The sequence below is a fragment of the Ambystoma mexicanum genome, chromosome 11, assembly GCF_040938575.1.
Source record: "Ambystoma mexicanum isolate Mex_15411 chromosome 11, UKY_AmexF1_1, whole genome shotgun sequence".
NCBI lineage: Eukaryota > Metazoa > Chordata > Amphibia > Caudata > Ambystomatidae > Ambystoma > Ambystoma mexicanum.
The window spans coordinates 1,253,923,830-1,253,943,907 of NC_090934.1; the positions used below are offsets into that span (position 1 = coordinate 1,253,923,830).

At 48.0% G+C, this 20,078-nt stretch overlaps 1 protein-coding gene across 2 annotated transcripts in view; it reads right to left on the minus strand.

The window, feature by feature from the left end:
- TRIP4 (thyroid hormone receptor interactor 4) overlaps positions 1–20,078 on the minus strand; it is a 1,139,078-nt gene that overhangs the window by 1,020,627 nt on the left and 98,373 nt on the right. For both annotated transcript variants that reach the window (XM_069624679.1, XM_069624680.1), the window contains one exon: positions 4,388–4,530. In XM_069624679.1, the coding sequence (XP_069480780.1) occupies positions 4,388–4,530 (143 nt within the window). The remainder of the gene's footprint in view (positions 1–4,387; positions 4,531–20,078) is intronic.

A 20,078-nucleotide genomic window follows, 5' to 3' on the forward strand; every position in this document is an offset into this window, starting at 1 on the left:
ACATTCACCCGTATTGACTACATTTGCCTGAAGGCTGCGCAAGCACATAATCTGGTACAGGAGTCTATTGAGCTAGGGGGCTGGTCAGATCACAACATTTGCACTATACACCTAGATCTAGGATCAGGGACAGACAGACAAAAGGTGGATTTGTAATGATAAGCTATTCAAAGATCTGGCATTCTGAACTCATTCCTTTCTGAAATTAGGGATTTTTTCACCCTGAACGATATAGGCGATCCCCCCCAGTCCCATAGTCTGGGAAGTAGCGAAAGCGATAAGGGACCTGCTAATTGCACACGGTACGTTTACGAAAAGAAAAGAAGCATACTGCTAAGGGAAAAAGCTCTTCAGAGGGAAATAAAGAACGGAGAGGCAGTCTAGCAAAGGAGAAGGAAATCCAGCAGATTCCCTGGCAACCATAAACCATTTAAGGAAAGAGTTTAAGGAGTTATGAAGCGGGAAATCTTTTACACACCTTAGATATGTTAAGCAAAAGTTCTACGAGAAAGGGGACAAAGCCGCACGCTCTATTAGCAGCAAGACTCTGGGGGCCAAGAGTGGAAAGAGCAGTATACAAAATCAAGGGCCAACTAGGGGAGGTGATGATTAAGCCCACTGAAATTACAACCTGTTTTGTCCAGTTCTATGAATACCTATGCACGTCCGACACTGTGGTTACCCGTGAAGACAAATCAAGCATGTTTTAGATAATGTAACCCTAAAGTGTTTGCCCGGCTCAGACAATGTCCACTTAAATGCCCTGATACAGATAGAGGAGGTCAGTGCTGCCATCTCAAGCCTCAAGGCCAGCTCTGTGCCGGGGGAAGACAGCTTCACCCCAGCATTTTTTTAAAACGTTCAGTGGGGCGTACGCTCCTTTCTGGACGCTTCAATGACATCATGGAGTCAGGCCAAGCTCCAGCCTCCTTTACAGAGGTCTGCATCATCGTTCTTCCCAAAGAGAGGAGAAACAGATCAGAATGTGGGTCTTACAGGCCGATATCTCTGCTAAACGTTGATGCTAAAATATACGCCAGCATCCTCGCAAACAGATTAAGAGGGTCCTTACCCAGGCTCCTTCACAACGACTAAGTGGGATATGTTAAAGGGTGACAAAACGATTAGCCTAATTGCTTCCATTGGCCCCCAGGATGCAGACCCCACCCTAGTCTCTGTAGATACAGAAAAAGCATTCAAAAGGGTGGAGTGGCTGTTTATGTTGGGAGTGACCTCTTTCCCCCCCGATTTACACCTTAGTCATGGAGCCATTGGCCCAGAGCATCCAGGGAAATGTTGACATTAAGGGGATAACTACATTTCGGAAAGAAAACTAATTAGCACTGTTTGCGGACGATGTCCTAGCATATGTCACTCATCCATCCCGATCGATCGATACCAGCCTTGTTATCCGCAATCAGAGAATACGGATCCCATTCGGGTTTCCAAATCAATTTAGACAAAACCGATATCTTACCGTTGAAAGATTGCAGACCACCCCTAGAACACCATTTGAGCGCCTGGGGTTTGAAGCTCAGGAAAGGAAGTTATCCAATATCTCAGGGTGAATATCACAAAACAGTTAGGGAACTTGTACCAGGCCAACTTCGTACCTCTCTGGGCGGCGATCAAGAAGCATATACAGAAATGGTCCAAGTTGACTCTCTCCTGGGCGGCCAGGTACATGACGATAAAGATAAATGTCCTTCCACGGCTCCTTTTCCTCTTTCAGTCACTCCATGTCACGCTCATGGGCTCCTTTCATGTTGAAATCAAACAAGCCTTGCTAGCCTTTTTATGGAAAGGGAAGAGGCCTTGCGTTGCATACAACACATTAATCCTACCAAAAGGCAGGGGTGGTCGGGGGGGCATGGCATACCCGGATTTCTAGGAGTATTATAAAGCAGCACAGTTCCGAGTGCTGTTAGACCAGCTGAGGGAGTCGGAAGACAAACATTTGGTGGATCTGGAGAACAGATATTTTGCCTCAGTCACCCTGGGAGAATGGTTATGGTCCCCCAGAATCGGCTACCGACGAGAATACGATTTTAGAAGTGTTATGGTCTCTTTGGGGAAAAGGCTGGGATATGCTCGTGATCACCACCTGGCCATCCCCCCTATGCTGCATCTGGACGCCTCCAATTAGAGATTTAGTAGCAGACCCGATCCATTTTCAGCCTCAATACGGGCAAGAGCTGGTGAGAGCTGGGCTACTTGGAAGGAGGGGGTCTTTCTGACCAGGGAGGAACTGGAGAGGGCCCAAGGAGGCCAAACATTTCCAGCACTGTCATACCTACAATTAAAGGGTGTGCTTACCGACCAGCGGTAGAATAAGATACCCCATAGGCGCCTTACCCCGTTTGAAAGCTTTCTCAATACACACATGGGCTCTAGGGGATTAATCACAAAGATGTACGGAACACTGCTGCATAGAGGGCACCTGACTGTGCCGAACACCCAAACGCAATGGGAAAAGGACCTGGGGTGGGAGAACAACTCAGAGGGTTGGGCCAGAGTTTATAGGGCAGTCTGGAACTCCACGATCTCGATGCAATATAAGACGCACAACAACAGACTGCTCCTGCAGTGGCATCTCTCACCCCTAAAGACTTGCAAAAATGAACCCGAAGATAAGCCCTTATTGCTGGCGGGGATGCCTACAGATCAGCTCTTACTGGCACCATTGGTGCGACTGTCCCAAAGTACAAATTTATTGGAAGGAAATCTTGGGGTGGATGCATGAGAGAGGGAATAGGTAGAGCGGTGGACCCACTCCTGGTCCTGTTTGGGGATGAGCTAGTTGAGGACCAATATCTGGTATTACCCCACATGCTCAGAAACCTGCTTCTAGCAGCACGGGTATGCCCGACCATACGCTGGAAGAATGAGGTGCTCCAATCAAAGAAAGTATGGCTGCGCAAATCGAAAGGGATTTATGACATGGAGAGCCTTACAGCAATGTTAATGGAATCACACTCGCACATAGACACAATGTGGCTCCCGGTTCTAGAGTATTGGGAACAAAATGTTTCAGCAGGTCACTGACCCTACCCAGAATATACCCGTTTAGTAATGGTGAGGGCCTTGTCGAAGTGGTTGGATAGTAACAATCTAGTTCATGGTTCCTGAAGGGGATGATCATGTAAAACTGCTCATGAAGTGCCGTCAAGTTTTTCTTGCCTTTCTTTCATGCTGTAATGTGTACTGAAGACCATTGGTTCATGAGAAGTGTAATATGTATTGGGGGACAGGGGGTGAAAACATAAAACCAGATTGGAACTGCTTATGGTCATCACAGGGGCACTTTGTGCCAGGGCTGGTGCCCGGACTGTGGAGGGGGTAAAAAGAAAGTGCATGGACCAGCACGTAGTTGTCACCTATATTGCTTTAGTTTGTTTTTACCATGTATGCTGGCCGGCAACTGTAATGTATTTTTATTTTTGGCATACATTGAACAATCTTCAATAAAGTGTTATTTTTTTTAAAAAGGGGGTTCATCCCAGTAAAATGTGGAAAGAACAGGAAATGAAAATTATTTTTCTTGAGCAACGTTTATCCAGGAATGATTTATAACAATAAATGTGTGTATGTTGAAAGCAAGTGCAAGCAAAGACGGTGCCTTTAGTTTTTATAATTTGTTTAAACATTGATTTCCCTGCTAGCCAGGCAGCTTGCCCTTTGCACCAAACAATGATATTATAATTGAATGTTCCCGCCATTATAAACCTATTTGACCCTGCCCTGGGATGTAACCTCCTACTCCCTTTCTACCCTTATATTCGAGAAGAAAGGATGAGACGATACGGTTGTGGTGTTACTTCTGCCCTTATATCAATCTTCTGTGGTACATGAAAGAACTAGGTGCTACACCAATCCAATTTGAGGACCGTTTATATATTAGATGGGCCAACAGAAGAGACACAGAAGACCTACTCCTTCATGGCAGCCTGTACTGCCACCTCACCCTCTGGTTCTCGTAAGCACTCAGGCCTAGATATTGCATGTATTTCCAAATGTAGAAAACCATTTGTACACATGTGCTACCTCGTGATGGTTGCTCTATCGTCTTGCTAGCCACCCACACATCAAGGCACCATACTACTAATCAGAAAATATTTAAACAGTCAGAAAATTGTTTCATACTATTTGTTCACATCAAAGCACATATTTTGTTTCATGGTGACAGTAAACGACTGAGCGCTTTTTGTGAAGTTGGGATCCAAGGAGCAATTGTTATAACCAAACAGGAACACACAATACTTATGGACCACTTCTAAGAATAAGTAGGACTTCTGCTGCCCAACGCACCTTTTCACCCATCCACAACACTAAATGCATTATATTCTCTCGGCATCCTGGCTTCTGCTTCTTGTAACTACCCACTGACCTTTGCTAAATCGATTGGTGTCTTAACCTCTTCTACTGCTGAATCAGCTTCCACAAAAAGAGGCGTCTCCTGCTTGTTCCTTCCTTTGCGCCGTCCCCTCTTAGGAGCATCTCCAAGTACAAGCTGCTTCTCTGTTGCAGTCTCTAAACATTGAAAGAAGAAGAAAAAAAAACTAATGTAAAATAAAAAGCTAATTATTTAGAACCAGTTACACAACACTTTGAAGGTATATTCCCACTTGGTCCTACTGAATCAGTATCTTGATGACTTGCATATCTCAAAGCTGCCTCGAGAAACAAACCTCTGCCCCAGAAATGTGAATAGGCAGCTTTAAAGGACATTTTGAGTCCCAAACTGCAAGGGAGACTAAATATGTATTTATTACTATAAGTAGTTTCTACAAAACTGGGATGAGCTGCTGCTAGAAGAGCCTGCAAGGCAAGCATGAGCTGCATGAGGCGACGTGGATCATGAATCCAAATGAGAAAACGGAACTGAATCTGTGCTCGCTCTTTGCTCTCCATCCAGAGTTGCTCATACATTCAAAAACATAATTCCATAAACTCCAGTAAGTAAATTAATTTCAATTCCTTTTGAGCTGTGGTAAACCCACATTCATAACTTTAATTATTCAGTCATAATGTTTGCCTGACTTTTCAATGCCAAAATTAGACATGCCAATGCATTTTGGACTGTGTCCATAGTCAGGACTTTAAGGCACTGAAAGGTTTGTCACAGAGTGACACTCTAGTATTCCATCCTTGAAGCGTCGACAACCTGTACGGTTGATGTGAACTTATATTGCTCCAATTCTGGATGGTTTTGTTTGTAGGTAGAACGCACAACGCTCCCAAGAGCTGTGCCCACCCTTAACTTCCTTGCATTTTACTCTGCGGTGTGGATCATGCCCATGAAAGCAGCCTTAAAGGTTTCATCTGAGTCTCTGGATTCACAAGTTAAATTATTTCAAAGTCCCATGAAGCTCCAATTCAAGAAGCAACAAATAGACGTATGAAAAAGAGACAGTTAAACTGTGGCTTGCAGCTGAACATATTTGCAAAACCTATCATCCAGCCCAGTGGGGTAACACAAAATGTGGGGGCCCCCCTGCGAGCCATGCTGAGGACCCCCCCCAGCCTCAACTCGGCAACAAATCACGGGTCGCACCACACACTGGGCATGCCAAGATTGCCACACTTGCGCAATGTACACAAACGTGCTGCTGAAGCGATATGCCGCACACTGCACTAGGAGAAAGATATAAACATGTATTTTAATGCAATATACAGCACACTTTCTGAGACAAATTGGCTATAAAGCCACAGTGTTTGCAATTGTTTTGTAGGGTAGCACCAATCCAATACATGCAAGTCACCAACAGTGCACAGGAACATTAATGCTTTGCTATTAAAAATGCCATGCCACAATGAAAACATGTCCAACTGGCTGCACAATGTAGACCATTGTAGACACATAATAACATTACAGTAAAGCTTGCCAGGCCACATGTAGACATACCTAGACTGGTTGCACCAAAATGCCAGTCAAAGCAATAACACTCAACCAGAAGAGAGCACACATTAAAGCCTGCGTCTCCACGGCCTCTACCAACACGGCTGAACTCTTTATAATCTGCAAAGGAACTGGTCAATTCTGTTGCGGTCTCTACCTCTCCTGTTACCTCCAAGGCCCTCTGCACGGCTCTGGCCTCTCACTTCTCTGCTAAATCTCAGGACATCCTGTTATCCATTTCCTCTCCCTCACCCTCTCCCTCTTCCTCTCTCAGCCCCCTTTGGCCATCTCTACCTCTACCCCTCCTTTCTCCTCTTTCTCTGACAACACCTGACAAGGTTTCTAGACAAATCCGATCTATGAAAGCGTTGTCCAAACAGGTGGTCCCCTGCCCCTCAAGGACCATATTGACACCCTCACTCCAGCCATGGCGAATTCTGTAATCACTCTTTAGCCACTGGAACGTTCCTCTCTCCCTTTAAGCACTCCCTTGTGCACCCACTCCTCAAGAAGCCGTCTGCTGATCTTACCTGCCCGGCAAACTATTGCCCAATCTCCATAACCCCTTTCTTGGGCAAACTCTTGGAAAAGCTTGCCATCTCCCAGCTTACTTGCCACACTAAATCTGTTCTCCATGACCATCAGTCTAGCTTCAGAGCTGCCAGAGGCATGGAAACTGCTCTCCTGAACATCAGTGAAGATCTGCTCTCTAACCTTGTTTCCAGCATTCCTTTGGTCCTCACCCTCATTCTTTCCTCTGCTTTCGACACGGTCAACAACGCCATCCTGATCAATCGACTGAGAACCTGCGCATCACGGATCAGGCCCTGGAGTGACTGACCTCCTTCCTCTTGGACCGCCCCCTCCACCAAGGTCCAACCTGGTCCCCATCTCTCTGCCATCTCTCTCTACCTGTGGTGTTCCCCAAGGCTCTATACTCTCACCCTGGTTTTTCAATCTCTACTTGGCCCCTTTTGCCCACCTGATCTCTACCTTCTCCTCTAACTATCAGTGTTATGCGGACGACTCAGCTTTCCTTCAGGCTCCCCTCGGCCTCCTCTCCTCTCTCGCGCATTCCCGACTGTCTATCCGCGATTCAGGATTGGTGCGCCTCCAACGATCTCTGCTAGTAAGATGGAGATCCTTCTCATTGGTACCCTGGCACCAGCTTTCCCTCTCTCAGCTGGCCGTCCGCCTTGGGCGCTCTTCCTTCACCTTCCTGCGAGGCAAAAAACCTTGGTGTCATCTTCTATGCCACTCTCTCTTTCTCTTCTCACATCTCGGATGTCAGCAAGAAGTTCCACTACCAGCTGCTCCTCCTCAATGGGACTCTTCACTTTCTCACTTTCCACCAGAAGCTCACTGTCTCCAGAGCCCTGGTTCTCTCTCGGCTGGACTACGGCAACAGCCTCTTTCTCATTCTGCCTTCCTCTACTCTCCGTCATCTGCAACTAATCCAGAACAGGACTACAAGACTTATCCTTCGCCTCAAGCGCAGGGATCATATCTCTGCAGCACTGAAATCTCTCCACTGGCTCCCTGTGGCTTCAAGGATAAAGTTCAAGACCCTTTGCATGGTCCATAAGGCTTTCGGGGCCGGGGCGCGCACTACATCCAATGCTCAATTCCAAAATACCTTCCTTCTCGAGCCCATCGCTCAGCTACCTCCAACTCTCCAAGGGTTAGATGCTTCTCCAGGCAGAGAGTGGCAGGTAGATTTCTCTCCTCTGCTGGTGCCTCTCGCTGGCATGGCCTCCCTGCCCCTTCAAACTTGAGCCGGACCTCCTGAAGTTTCGGAAGCAGCAAAACGTTCCTTTTATCCTCTGCTTTCTCTCTCTCCCTCCCCTGCTGACATACTTGTCTGCTGTACCAACTTGTTGCTTGGATACCCTCAGAGTCTCTGAATCCAGACTCTTTCTTGATCGGTCACCCTTGCACTGTCTCCATGCCTACCTTGCATTTAGGGGCTGTAACTGTAACACTGCAGCCCTTTGTTCTCCTTGTACTACCCATAGCCGCGCTGCCCTGGCTGCACTTATTCAGAGCATTGCAGCCTTGTATTCCCCTTCCCTCTCCCTTGCACCTTCCCCCTCCCTTTCCTCTTGCACTGCTCGTTCTCGCAATGACAAGGCCTAGTGAGATTGTTTGTCTTGTTGTCCCTCTATCTTCCCTCCCTTGTCTTGTCACGCATAGAAACACTTGTGTACAGGCGCGTTATAAATGACTTATCATATCATTTTATCACAGATGCCCAGAAAAAATATACAATGCTGCAGTAAGAAATGGCTAGACTGGCAGCATCCAAATATCAATCTAGCCAGGTTATTACACTTAGCAGGACTGCTTGATCAGAAATTCCCAGTTAACAGGAAGTCATACCAAACTGAGGAATGACTTGACTGGCTGCACCAAAATGCCTCTCTAGCCACTAATACCACATATCATACCTGCTTAGCCTGGACATGGACAACCATTATGGTTTATCGCACAATTCCACCCCCCCACACATCCCCTCGATCTCCCACAACCTCCAAAATCAGCTAATCGACCAAGAATTACTTCCACGTACCTCTTCCTTGTCCGAGCTTATATAGGAGGTTCCTTGCCGCATAGGTAAGTACTGGGATGAGGAAGAGTGGGACTAGGAGTAATGAAGATTACAGATAGCTAAATCAGGCATTACCTCCATATACCTCTACCTCATCGCAGTACTTGTGTATGAGGCAGAGTACACAAGTATTGCCTCATACATAAGTACTGGTACGAGGAAGAATAGGACTAGGAGTAATCAAGGCAGTAAACAAAAGTAGTGGCGCAACACCATTGAGTTAACTGGGCTTCAGCACCCCTCCCCCCCCTGACATTTTGGGCTATGTTGACTCAACCTGGCTGACCTTTAGACCAGTTGCCGGACTGAACAGGACACAGATGTTAAACGGCACCTGGGTTTTGCGGTATCCAGTGATTCCCTCGAATACAAAGCATCGAATGAAAAAGCCTTCGAAAAAAATGCAACGAAAAAATGCATTTTTTTGTAGGTAAAGTTTTTTTTTTTAAATTAAAATGGGGTTTAAGGGGTAAAAAACAGGGGTTGGGGGAACCCCACCATAAAGACAATGGAAAAAAAATGCATTTTTTCGATGCATTTTTTCCGAGGCTTTTGCATTTGATGCTTTGGATGTCGAGGCTATCACTAGGAACCAGGTTTTGCTGTTAATAAGGGCCCAGCAATTACCAACGTAAAGCATTTCACGGTCAGTAACTGCATTCAAATGCCACATTTTGTAGGCATTTGAAATCGCGATGTGGGACTAGTACTTGCATGCCAGGGGAGTGATTGGAAGGGTAGAGAGGGAATAGGAGACTGAAGAGAGAGTTAACTGCTTGTAACATTGAAGCTGCACTAGAATAGTCTCATTAAAACAGGTAAAAAAGTTAGATGACCGCACATAAATAAGTTTGTCCCTCCCCACCACACGTGAAGTTAGTGCCTCCCCCAACATTTGAAGGGTTAGCACCCCCCGAAATGTAGGTTTTGTTGTGCCCCTGTACAGAAGCACACACACCATTCACCATATACACATCCAGCCATCCATACATTTAAGTGTGCACCCTTTCACCATTCACTCACACATGCAAATGTCATGGGGATGAGGGGAGCCCTATTACTTCAAAAATAAATTTGGGCTTATTATGGGTCTGGCGGTGACCGTGCCGGTGCTACCGGCGGGTTGCCACCAGACCCGTAAAAAATTACAGGCGACTGACTTCCCGGATGCTACCAGGCTCTTCCAAGTCCTGCAGCCGGGAAGTCAGCCGCCGGTAATTTCGGTAATCCCCATTCCCGTGGAGTCCAATAGGACTCAATGGGATTGGGGACACCGAAGCACTGGCAGGGTGTTTAATGGTGCTGGTGCTTCCGTGACGGGTCTGCCTAACGTGACCGCTGTGCCAGCCAGGGTCAGACCTGCCGGACATAGCGGCCCCAGCAAGTAGGCCTCGAATATGCCGGTCCGGAAACAACAGTGCCGGTAGATTACCAGCACCGATGTTTCCGGGGCGGCATGGACAAAATGAGCCCCATTGTTTCTTTTTGAAGTCACTCTAACTTCATTAAGAAATTATTCAGTTAAGGACCGAACCATAACAGAAATAATTTCTTTATGAAAGCAGAGTGACTTCAAAAATAAACTATTTATTTTTGAAGTCAAAAGGCTCCCCCCCCACCCCATGACATGGAGCCCTCTAGCCTAGGGTCTTCCATGTCATGGGTTCGAGGAGCCCTCAGACTTCAAAAGAAAGTTTCTTTTTGTAGTCACTCTGCCATGATAAAGAAATTATTTATTTTTTTCCAAGGAGGGCCCCCTCCCAGGACATGTGCTGGCGGGGCCCCCCACACCGCAGGGGATGCGGGGGGGGCCCTGTTACGCAGTGGACCGAAGCACAGCTGTGCAGACAGTCCTCTTTTTCGAACCTTGCTTTAGGTTGGTAAGATACATGCAGTGCTTCTTTTGGTGACATATTTTTACCATTTATGTAGGGGGGGGGACATTTTGTTGCATTGTCTGAAGGAAAGTAGAGAGTTCCTGCTGCAATATTACAATGCATGATATGGGTAAATGAAAACGTTGCAAGCACATACCACTGAAGTGCCACTTGATGGTAGGGGGTTGGGAAAAAAAACAGTATGCTTTTAAAGAACGTAATGACCGCTCAGTGGCAGATACCGTGCGTGCGCAGAGGCACTTCTAACACAGTTGTAAACATACTGCAGAAAACGTTTTCCATTTTGTGGTGATGGGTGCTCATGTGGTTCAATGTGGATGCACAAATCTTGCAATCTTTTACTGAACTTTCTACTGGACGTGCTGTTGGGTGACAGGGCAGTTGCAGGCTGAATTTGTAACGGTACCTATGAACTGTTGTGCAGAACTGACAGTGTTAGATGCCAACGTCTTGGATGGCATTGGTGGAATCGTGTGTGCTTATTTACCTGTACCTAATGAGGTAGTGGTGGACAAAAGATAGTGGAAAGGGAAGGACTGCTCATGCTTTACCGGGGTGCGGCCCTCACCGTACTTTGGGAAGCGAACGTGCTACAATCTGCACTTCTCACCATGCTGGCCAATGGACGTGGGACTATGGGGATTATCCAATCAGGTACTGTGGGTGTGGTTCACAGGAAGGGGCGGTCATACTGTTGTACATTACTCTGCGTTGTGAGGCTGGCTAACATGGCGAAACACATTGTGTTGACTTTGGGTGATGCTTTTATGCTAGACCTGCACAATTATGCCCTGGAAAGACACTTTGATGGCAATTTTTATTTGGAAGGAGTGGACGCATTGCGTAATAAGGTCTATGAGAGCAGTTTCATCTATATGATTGCACTTTGCAAAGATCTAGCCACTTTTGCTACCGTCGACGTTATAGTCATCCACTATGGCGGCATGCATATGGGTTACGTGGCTTGTTTAGATCTGTTCCGTCGACTGAAGAGGTTGTTAAATGTAGTGAAGAGGCTTTTTCACACTGCCAAGGTGCTTTTCTCATCCATAACAGCACGAAGAGTATGGGACAATGCTCATGGATGTTATTCCGAGCCAGAGGTAGGAAGGTGTCTCATCAACAGAAGCATGTATATTTTGTCGTCCACTGGTGGAATGTTCTTCTGCAACAATTACCTCATTAGTTGTGGAAATGCAGAGTTTTGAAAGCAAATTGCATTTTGTTGTCGCCCATTGGTAATGCTCTTTTGTTTGACTGTCTAAAAGATGCAGTGAAGTGTTTACTGTAACAATGAAAGCACAAAAAACACGAAATCCAATAAAAAACGAAAAAAAGGTTTCTCTAGAAGCATCAAAAAAATAATTAAAAAATAAACAAAAAAGCTCTTTTCAGAGCTGCCCCTTACAATTAACTCCTCCTACCCCAGTTGTAATTTATTCTACAAGTACGCAGAGAACTGTTGTACAGAACTGATACTGTTACATGGAGAGCTTTTCAATGTCATTGGTGGATGAGTGTGGAACTTTTTAACAGTACGCAATGACGATGTCCTGGAAAGAAGAAAGTGCAAAGGGAAGAAGGAATGTTTCTGCTTTATTGGGGCACGGCCCTCGATGTCCTTAGGGAAACGCACGTGCACACACTCCTGTTTTCAGCATGCTGCCCATGAAATTGGGAAAGTGGGGACTATCACACCTGCGGGTGTGGGTAACAGGAAGGGTTGTTCATAATTTTCTCCATTACTGTGCACAATGAGCCGGACTGACATGGTTGCTATTAGTTGCAAACGCAATGAAGAACACCAGATTTGGTCCAAGATCACTTGCACAGCCAACCTATGTGGCCTGCTACTCTGTTCTGAAAAGATGCACACAGATTGCGGAGCAGCTCTGGGGTGTGGCATTTTGTAGGGCTGCTGTGGAGAACTTGCACCCAGAAAACAGGCCTAGATTGTTCAAAACCATACATACATGCACAACAGCACATTGTGGTGTGTTTGTAAGCATGAACTTTCTGAAAAACACTCCATACATTACTCAACACTGTATGTTGCCGCTGTGTGAGGGACCGGATCGTGTCCCTGAAATAAGGGCATACGCGCATCGTGGGGTGGTCGCATGGTGACGTTGCCACTTTTATCCTTTGCAACGGCTGTCCGCTGGACGCGTTTTGGGCGGAATATGTTGTGTGCATGTGCATAGGTGTCAGGTGCACACCATTGCTACTTCTCTACTGAATAATAGTGTGCCACACGTGTGACGACCATTTTGTGAGACGCTGGCTGTTTATAGTGTATAGCAGGTGGAATGTTGATCTGTATAGCTACCTGTAGGGGGGGCGTGGCCTGGAGCTTATGGCGAGTAGAGGCTGAGTCGCCGTGCTCCGGCCGAGACGCCGCATCTGGATCCTTTCGCCTGTCCGAAATTACACCCGAGACGAAGAGATCCGGTTCCGAGTGAAGGGGAACCAGCCCCCGACACAATCCTGCAGTTTTTATCTGGGTTCGGGCCTCCAGACCCATAGAATCCCCCTCGCAAAGGTCCCCCCCTACCGCCGTGGGACCCAAGATGGCGACCGCCTGTTGAAAGCGGCGCTGAAAGAAACATCGATTGCCTCTACAGTAGCGCCGGTCCACAAACTGGTGCCCGCTTCTGGGCGAGCCGCGACCAGAGAGGAGCCCGTCTCACCGCCCGGGCTCGTTTTACCTTGACACTGCAGTAGTCGTCAGCGGACTGCCTCACGACGCTGCGACGACAACGAAGCTCCGGTCCTGCCGTGTGGGTGGAGCGGCAAGCCGGGGGGGACAAGAAGGTGCTCCCACACAGGGAGACTGGGTCCGGGCCCCTGACTCCGACCTCCAAAGTGGCTGGGGGGTAGCCCGCACGGGAGCGGAAAACCAGGAGCGACGCCGGGAGGAGACACACGGACCCTGTGAGTGCGGGGGCACCCGCCTGCCACGCATTCCCGGCACTTGCCCGCCTCCTGCAACAGAGAAGCAGAGGTGAGGAGAACAGCTGGAGGGGGCACAAAGTCATCGAACATTACCAGCATATGGGATTATAGCGACGCGCCACCGGCGTGATTACAAATGCTCCCCCAAGAACTTGAACAATGATTTCACCAGGCCAGTGCGGTCTTTGCAGAGGAGCCCTCATCCACTATCTCCTAGCTGATCCCTGGTAGCAACCTGCATAAAGTACAGTGGGTGCTGGGACTCACGAAAACAGTCCCCACACACTGTGGACTTGCCTGGACTACCCTCCGGATCTGCACCGGGAGCTGACGCCGCCACCCCCTGGATTGGATCAAGCAGCGCCCCTGCACACCCCTCACCATGGCTGCCAGAAATAAGGGGAAAACGGGTACCATGGACACATATGTATCCACCAAAACGAAATCCCCACCGCAACCACATCCTTCCACCCCTGAACCTGCACAAGCAAAAGTGGCTGATTCCTCCAAAAATCAAGCCAAGGTGCTGGAAGCTATCGCATCTCTACAGACATTTATAGACTCCAGAATCGGGGAGTTAAATCCGAAATTCAACTCATGCGCCAGGATGCCCACAACTTAACGGAAAGAGTGACGACTGCCGAGACAACCATAAAAGAAACGTCAGACGACACAACGGAATTGAAAGCTAAGGTGGTGGATCTGGAAAGAAAGGTGGCCGTACTTGAGGCCAAAGCCGAGGAGGCCGAGGGCAGGGCCAGGCGTAGCAACGTCAGAATACTTGGGGTCCCGGAAGGAAGCGAAGGCTCGAACCCGACGGCCTACATAGAGTCCTTGATACAGCAAGAAGTTGGTGCTGAAAGGCTAGCACAAGGATTCTCGGTCAAGAGGGCGCATAGATCCCTACAAAAAACGACCCCCAACGGGCTCACATCCTCGCCCTATAATCGCTAAAATACTCAATTTCCAGGACAGAGAAACCATCCTGCGGCACTCTAGAGAAGAGGGACCCATTGAACGTGGGAACTCCAAAATAGCCATCTACCCAGATTACACCCAGAAGGTCCAGCGAGAGAGGAACTCATTCATGCCGATTAAAGCTCTGCTCAGGCAACTGAATCTGAAATATATGCTGTTGTACCCCTCCAGACTGAAGGTGATCTAAAAGGGCAGGGCGATTTTTTTGGAATCCCCAGCAGCCAACATGTGGCTGGAAGACAACAACCTAGCGGAAGGCAAAGACACCCAACCCACGGAAAGCTGAAGAATCACCTTCGTCGGCGCTTGAGACATGGAAGGATCCATGACTCACAAAGCCAACGCAGGCATAAGGCAAATAAACACTGAGAAGGTAAACCACACAACAGTTAGCTATATAGATGCGGCCCTCGCTTGGCCCACGCCAGGCACAGAGTCCTACCCCTACGAACAGTTCAGGACTGGCCAGTTGCCTGTCCGACCTCACTCGTGCCTGACACCCGGATGGGTCCAGACGGTACGAGAGCGCCCGAGCATCAGAAGGAACATGTAGTTGCTGGGCGCACCAGTTCAAGTTTTGTTAACCGTTCTGTTAATTACACAGTCTTCAAAACGCCAAGGAGGGAGTGGCACGGGACCAGACGGCCTTGGGGACCGGAGATGAGAGAACGTCGGAACCCAGGAAAAGAACCTTACCACCTGAGGCAGTGGCCGCCCCGTGAAATTTTGGGGTGACCAGAACGAAAAGACCAAAGTACCAACGCAATGGCATTCCAAATCGGGGTGTTGACGTGGAATGTGGGGGGAATGGGCACATATCTGAGAAGGAATCGGATCCACTCTTACCTGCACAGGAAAAAGGTCTCGATAGCAATGCTTCAAGAGACCCATCTCACGGAAGAATCCACAGCTAAACTATCCGAGAGATGGGGAGGGACCGGAAGAGGGGCACCTTACTCGAAGTTCGCCAGAGGAGTATTCACGTGGGTAAATTCGACCGTGCCCTTCCAGCTACTGGACTACGAAGCCGATAAAGAGGGCAGATAGCTAATAATGTGGGGAACTATCGAATGCACTACAGTATGCCCGGTAAACTCATACTTACCACAACACGGAATACCTTCACACCTCAAAATGTTAAGTACCAAAATGATTCTCCGTAGAGGGGGAGCATTTATATGGGGAGGCGATTTCAATTGTATCAGGAACGGAGTTATGGACAGATTGGATCTCCCCCCCCCCCCACCCGCCGTCACCTAAATAACACCGCAACCAATGTGCTAAACACCACAATAGAACAACTTGACCTAGTGGACATCTGGAGGGAACAACACCGCAACAAGGGCAGCTATTCCTATTACTCAGCCCCACACAAGGTCCACACGAAGATTGACTATCTGCTCATATACCGTGAACTGGCTCAACAGGTGGAATCCACAATGTATCTAGGCATAACTATATCAGACCACTCTCTGCTGGTTATGCAATGGACACTAAGAGGACCCAGACCACCGATCCCGTTGTGGAGAATGTCACGGGCAGCATTCACTGACCATGCATTTAAGAAGGAACTTGGTACCAAGCTGGAAGACTACCTAGACATCAACAAAGGTTCAGTGACAAGTTGGAGCACTCTATGGGAAGCCATGAAAGTAGTGACACGGGTAGAGGTCATATCCGGAGCAGGTGGCATCCGTAGACATCTGAAATCATAACTGGAGGATCTGGAAAACAAGATTACACACCTGTAGTCTGAAATCGACGCCACACCGGAAACTGAGACAGAACTAAAAAGAACCCGGGAGGAATGTCTTTCTGCCTGGAATAGACTGTCTAAATTTGACTACACGACTTATATAGCTAAGGCACACAAAGAAGCAGACAAGCCTGGTAGAATGTTGGCCTGGCTATGTAAACGCGAGTTCCCAAGACACCTCCCAACTGAGAGAACAGATGAAAGGGGGACAACCCACAAGACGCAACAGGATATCAACTACGCATTTGCGGATTTCTACTCTAAACTGTACGCACATGACACTAAAACACCGGTGGAGGACATAAGAGCTACCCTGGAGGAGATCGAGCTCCCAAGATTGACGGAAGACCAAAGAGCTATTGGATGCGGAAATCATTGCAGAAGACGCGACAGAGGCGATCAGATCACTAGAAACATGCAAGGCCTCCGGGAGTGACGGGCTTCCGCCAGAATTTTATAAAGCATATGAAGCGACCCTCACCCCGATACTACATGAGGTGTACATGGAGGCATACGAAAATTGAATCCTACCCAACTCCATGAAAGAAACAATTATCCCTATACTTAAGCCCAACAAACCTAGTGACGACTGACTCATACCGCCCAATTGCAATGCTAAACTACGACTGCAAGATCCTGAGCACGATCCTGGCCAAGAGGGTGGCGAGGGTGGTGGGAACCCTGATTCATGAGGACCAGAACGGTTTTGTTCCAGGACGCAATACCACGGCAAACCTGAGGGGACTCCAGCACATCACGGCAGAGACCTATCATAGAGACGAAGACGTAGCGGTGCTATCGTTAGATGCCATAAAAGCCTTCGATTCCACCTACTGGGAATGGCTGTTCGAGGTGTTAAAGGGAGTTCGGCTTTGGCGAGGGCTTTGTGAGATGGGTCGAGGTGTTGTACAACTCATCGGTAGCGAGAGTGAAGACTGGAGGAACAGTGTCCAAAGCCTGGGCGATACAGCGGGGCACTAGGCAGGGATGCCCGCTGTCCCCGATGTTATACATTCTAGGCCTGGACCCAGTAGCCGCCTACTTCAGGAAACAGCACTTCGACGCGGGCATAAGGCTGGGCAGTGATCACTTAATATCCTTGTACGCAGACAACGTTCTCCTGTACCGTAAAGACCCTCAGCTTAATGCACAAGTTGCATTAGACATCCTAGATAATTACGCTCGATACTCCGGGATAACATTCAGCAAGCTAAAATCCTGTGCGTTCCCACTGGCTAGACTCAGGAACTTGGACAAGTCCGATTTACCAGACGTCGAGATACAATGGCAAATGGAGAGATTTAGGTACCTAGGAGTTGACGCGAGTCACACCCCTGCACTCACGCATAAATGTAACACGGAAAAAGCAGTAAGAGGCCTTCGCAAATCCATGAACTTTTGGTCAAAGCTACCGCTCGCAGTGATGGGCAGAGCAGCAATAGTCAAAATGATAGTTCTCCCCCGATTTTTATACTACTTCGTGAACGTCTGCTACTACATCAGACCTCCTTTCTTCAGAAAACTGGAATCTTTAATCAAGGACTTCATATGGGGGTCATCCAGACACAAGCTCTCCTTACCCACGCTTACGCTCCCGTACAAAGAAGGAGGGATACAACTACCAGACCTCCAAAGGTACTAGCTAGCTGCACAACTCAGCCATGTGACGAAATGGCTCTTCGACGAGCCGTCTGCTGAAGCTGAACTACTGCGACAAGCAACCTCCACGCTATTCCCCAAACAAATGCTTTGGAATCCGATGAAGCAATCATCCGAAGTCCCCATGATTGTTACCCTGGGCAGGCAGATATGGGCTAGAACTGGCTTCCTTCAACAACTGAAACACCCCTACAATCCCAATACTCGCATCCTGGTGGACGCCTGCAAAACCCAGACGGACCTTGAGACAGTCAGAAAATGGGAAACAGCCAGAATTTACACATGGGGGGGGGGCATGTTCAAAGAAGGCATATTCAGAGAACTTGAATCGCTACAAGGTAATGATGGAATCACGAGTGGCCAATTTCTGTGGTACCACCGCCTTAAGAAGACGGCCAGAACACAATTGACTGTCTGTCCAGAAGAACCCGTTCCAGATCCCCCTCCTCCAAGAAATGTATGACCTAGCAGAGTATTGCATCTCGTCAATCGAAGATCGAAAGGGGGCGTCAGCATAAACGTGTCTGTAACACTATCCCTATTGTGACGTGTAGTGTGCCCAAAATCCCTCACGTGCCGAGGTCCCTCCAATCGTATTTTTTCTGCCAAGAGGGAGCCCAAGGCTAATGTGAGCGAGTACATAAGAGAAAAAAAATAATAAGACGTCTATGTTCCTTCCACTCGAGCGGGGAGGAAGGGTGGGCGCATGTGTATCTAAGCAGATACAATCATCAGAAAGGCTACTACGGCAAGTAATGCATGTCTCCTGATGCTTGTTAATCTGCTTAGAATCACATGCTGGGCATAGACTAGCGAGCAGTACCCAGAGTTGGAGGTGGGTTGTGAGAAGGAACAGTAGTGAAAAGATGTCTTCGTACTGCTTGTCCTACCTGAGAATCAGATCTAGAATGAGTGTCCAGGCAATAGTGTTTTGTAAAGTGGTGTACAGAACTCCAGGTTGCCGCCTTGCAAATGGACTCTAGGGGAAAATGTGCAATGAATGCTATGGGAGCCCCAGTGCCTCGAGAAGAATGGGCTATAGGCTTAAAGGGCAGTTCTCTCTTAGCAAGAGTTTAACAAAGTGTGATGCATTTGACTATCCACCTTGAGATAGCTGACTTAGAGACAGGATCCCCTTCTCTGCGAGCTGCCCTGAAACAAAAAATTGGTTTGTCTTTCTCAGTGGCTTCGTTCTTTTCAGGTAAAACATGACTGCCCTGCGCACATCCAACGTGTGTAGGCTTCTTCCAGCCATGTTATTTGGGATCTGGAAGAAAGTGGGCTGTTCCATTGACTGGTTCACGTGACACTTGGAAATAAACGTAGGCGCAAATGGAGGGCGAGTGCGCAGAACCACCTTATCTCTGTGGACAGTAACGAAAGGGTCTAGTACTGAAAGGGCCTGCAGTTCACCAACCCTTTTAATAGAAGTGATTGCCATTTGGAAGGCTGCCTTATAAGTAAGGTCCTCTAAACTGGCCTTGTGCATAGGCTCAAAGGGGAACCCCACGAGTCTAGTCAGAACCACATTGAAGTCCGATCCGGGAGCTGGGTTAGAAATGGGGGGATGAATCCTCTTAACCCCTTCCATGAAAGCCTTATTAACTGGTATTTTCCACCATGACACTTTTTGTTGTGATGTAGTGTAGGCTGAGAAAGCAGCTAAGTGAACTTTTAAGGGATTAAAAACCAGGCCCGAGTCCAGTTAGTGGGTCAGGTACAATACAATGCGAGAAGAAAACAGTCAATGGGATTGATGTTCTTGGCATTACACCAGATAAAGTATTTCCATTTACTGGAATAGCAATACCGGGTGTTGGGTTGTCTTGCTTCCCCGAGTATGTCCATACATCTCTGAGGGAGTTGAAGGTGTCCGAAATCTATGACCTCAGGAGCCAGGCTGATAAGTTCAAAGTTTGTGGGCATGGGTGCAGGGTCTCTCCCCTGTCCTGAGACAACATGTTGTACAGGCAGGGCAGTTTCATCAGAGGGGAGAGGGACATCTCCATCATATGAGAGAACCAGCGTTGGCGAGCCCACATGGGGGCCACCAATATCATGGTGACTGGCTCCTGGTGCATCTTGTGCACAATCTTGTTGAGCCAGGGAGTCGAAGGGGGGTGTGAAGCGTAGACAAATTTCCCTGACCATGTTATCCAGAGCCTGTTCCCCTTGGAGTGGTTCTGTGGGTACCTGGAGGCGCAATCTTGGCATTGAGCGTTCTCCAGAGTTGCTAACAAGTCGATCTCTGGGAAACCCCATTCTGCGAAAACATTGGAGACAATGGGCCTCATTACGAGTCAGGCGTTAAGGGGTTTACGGCGC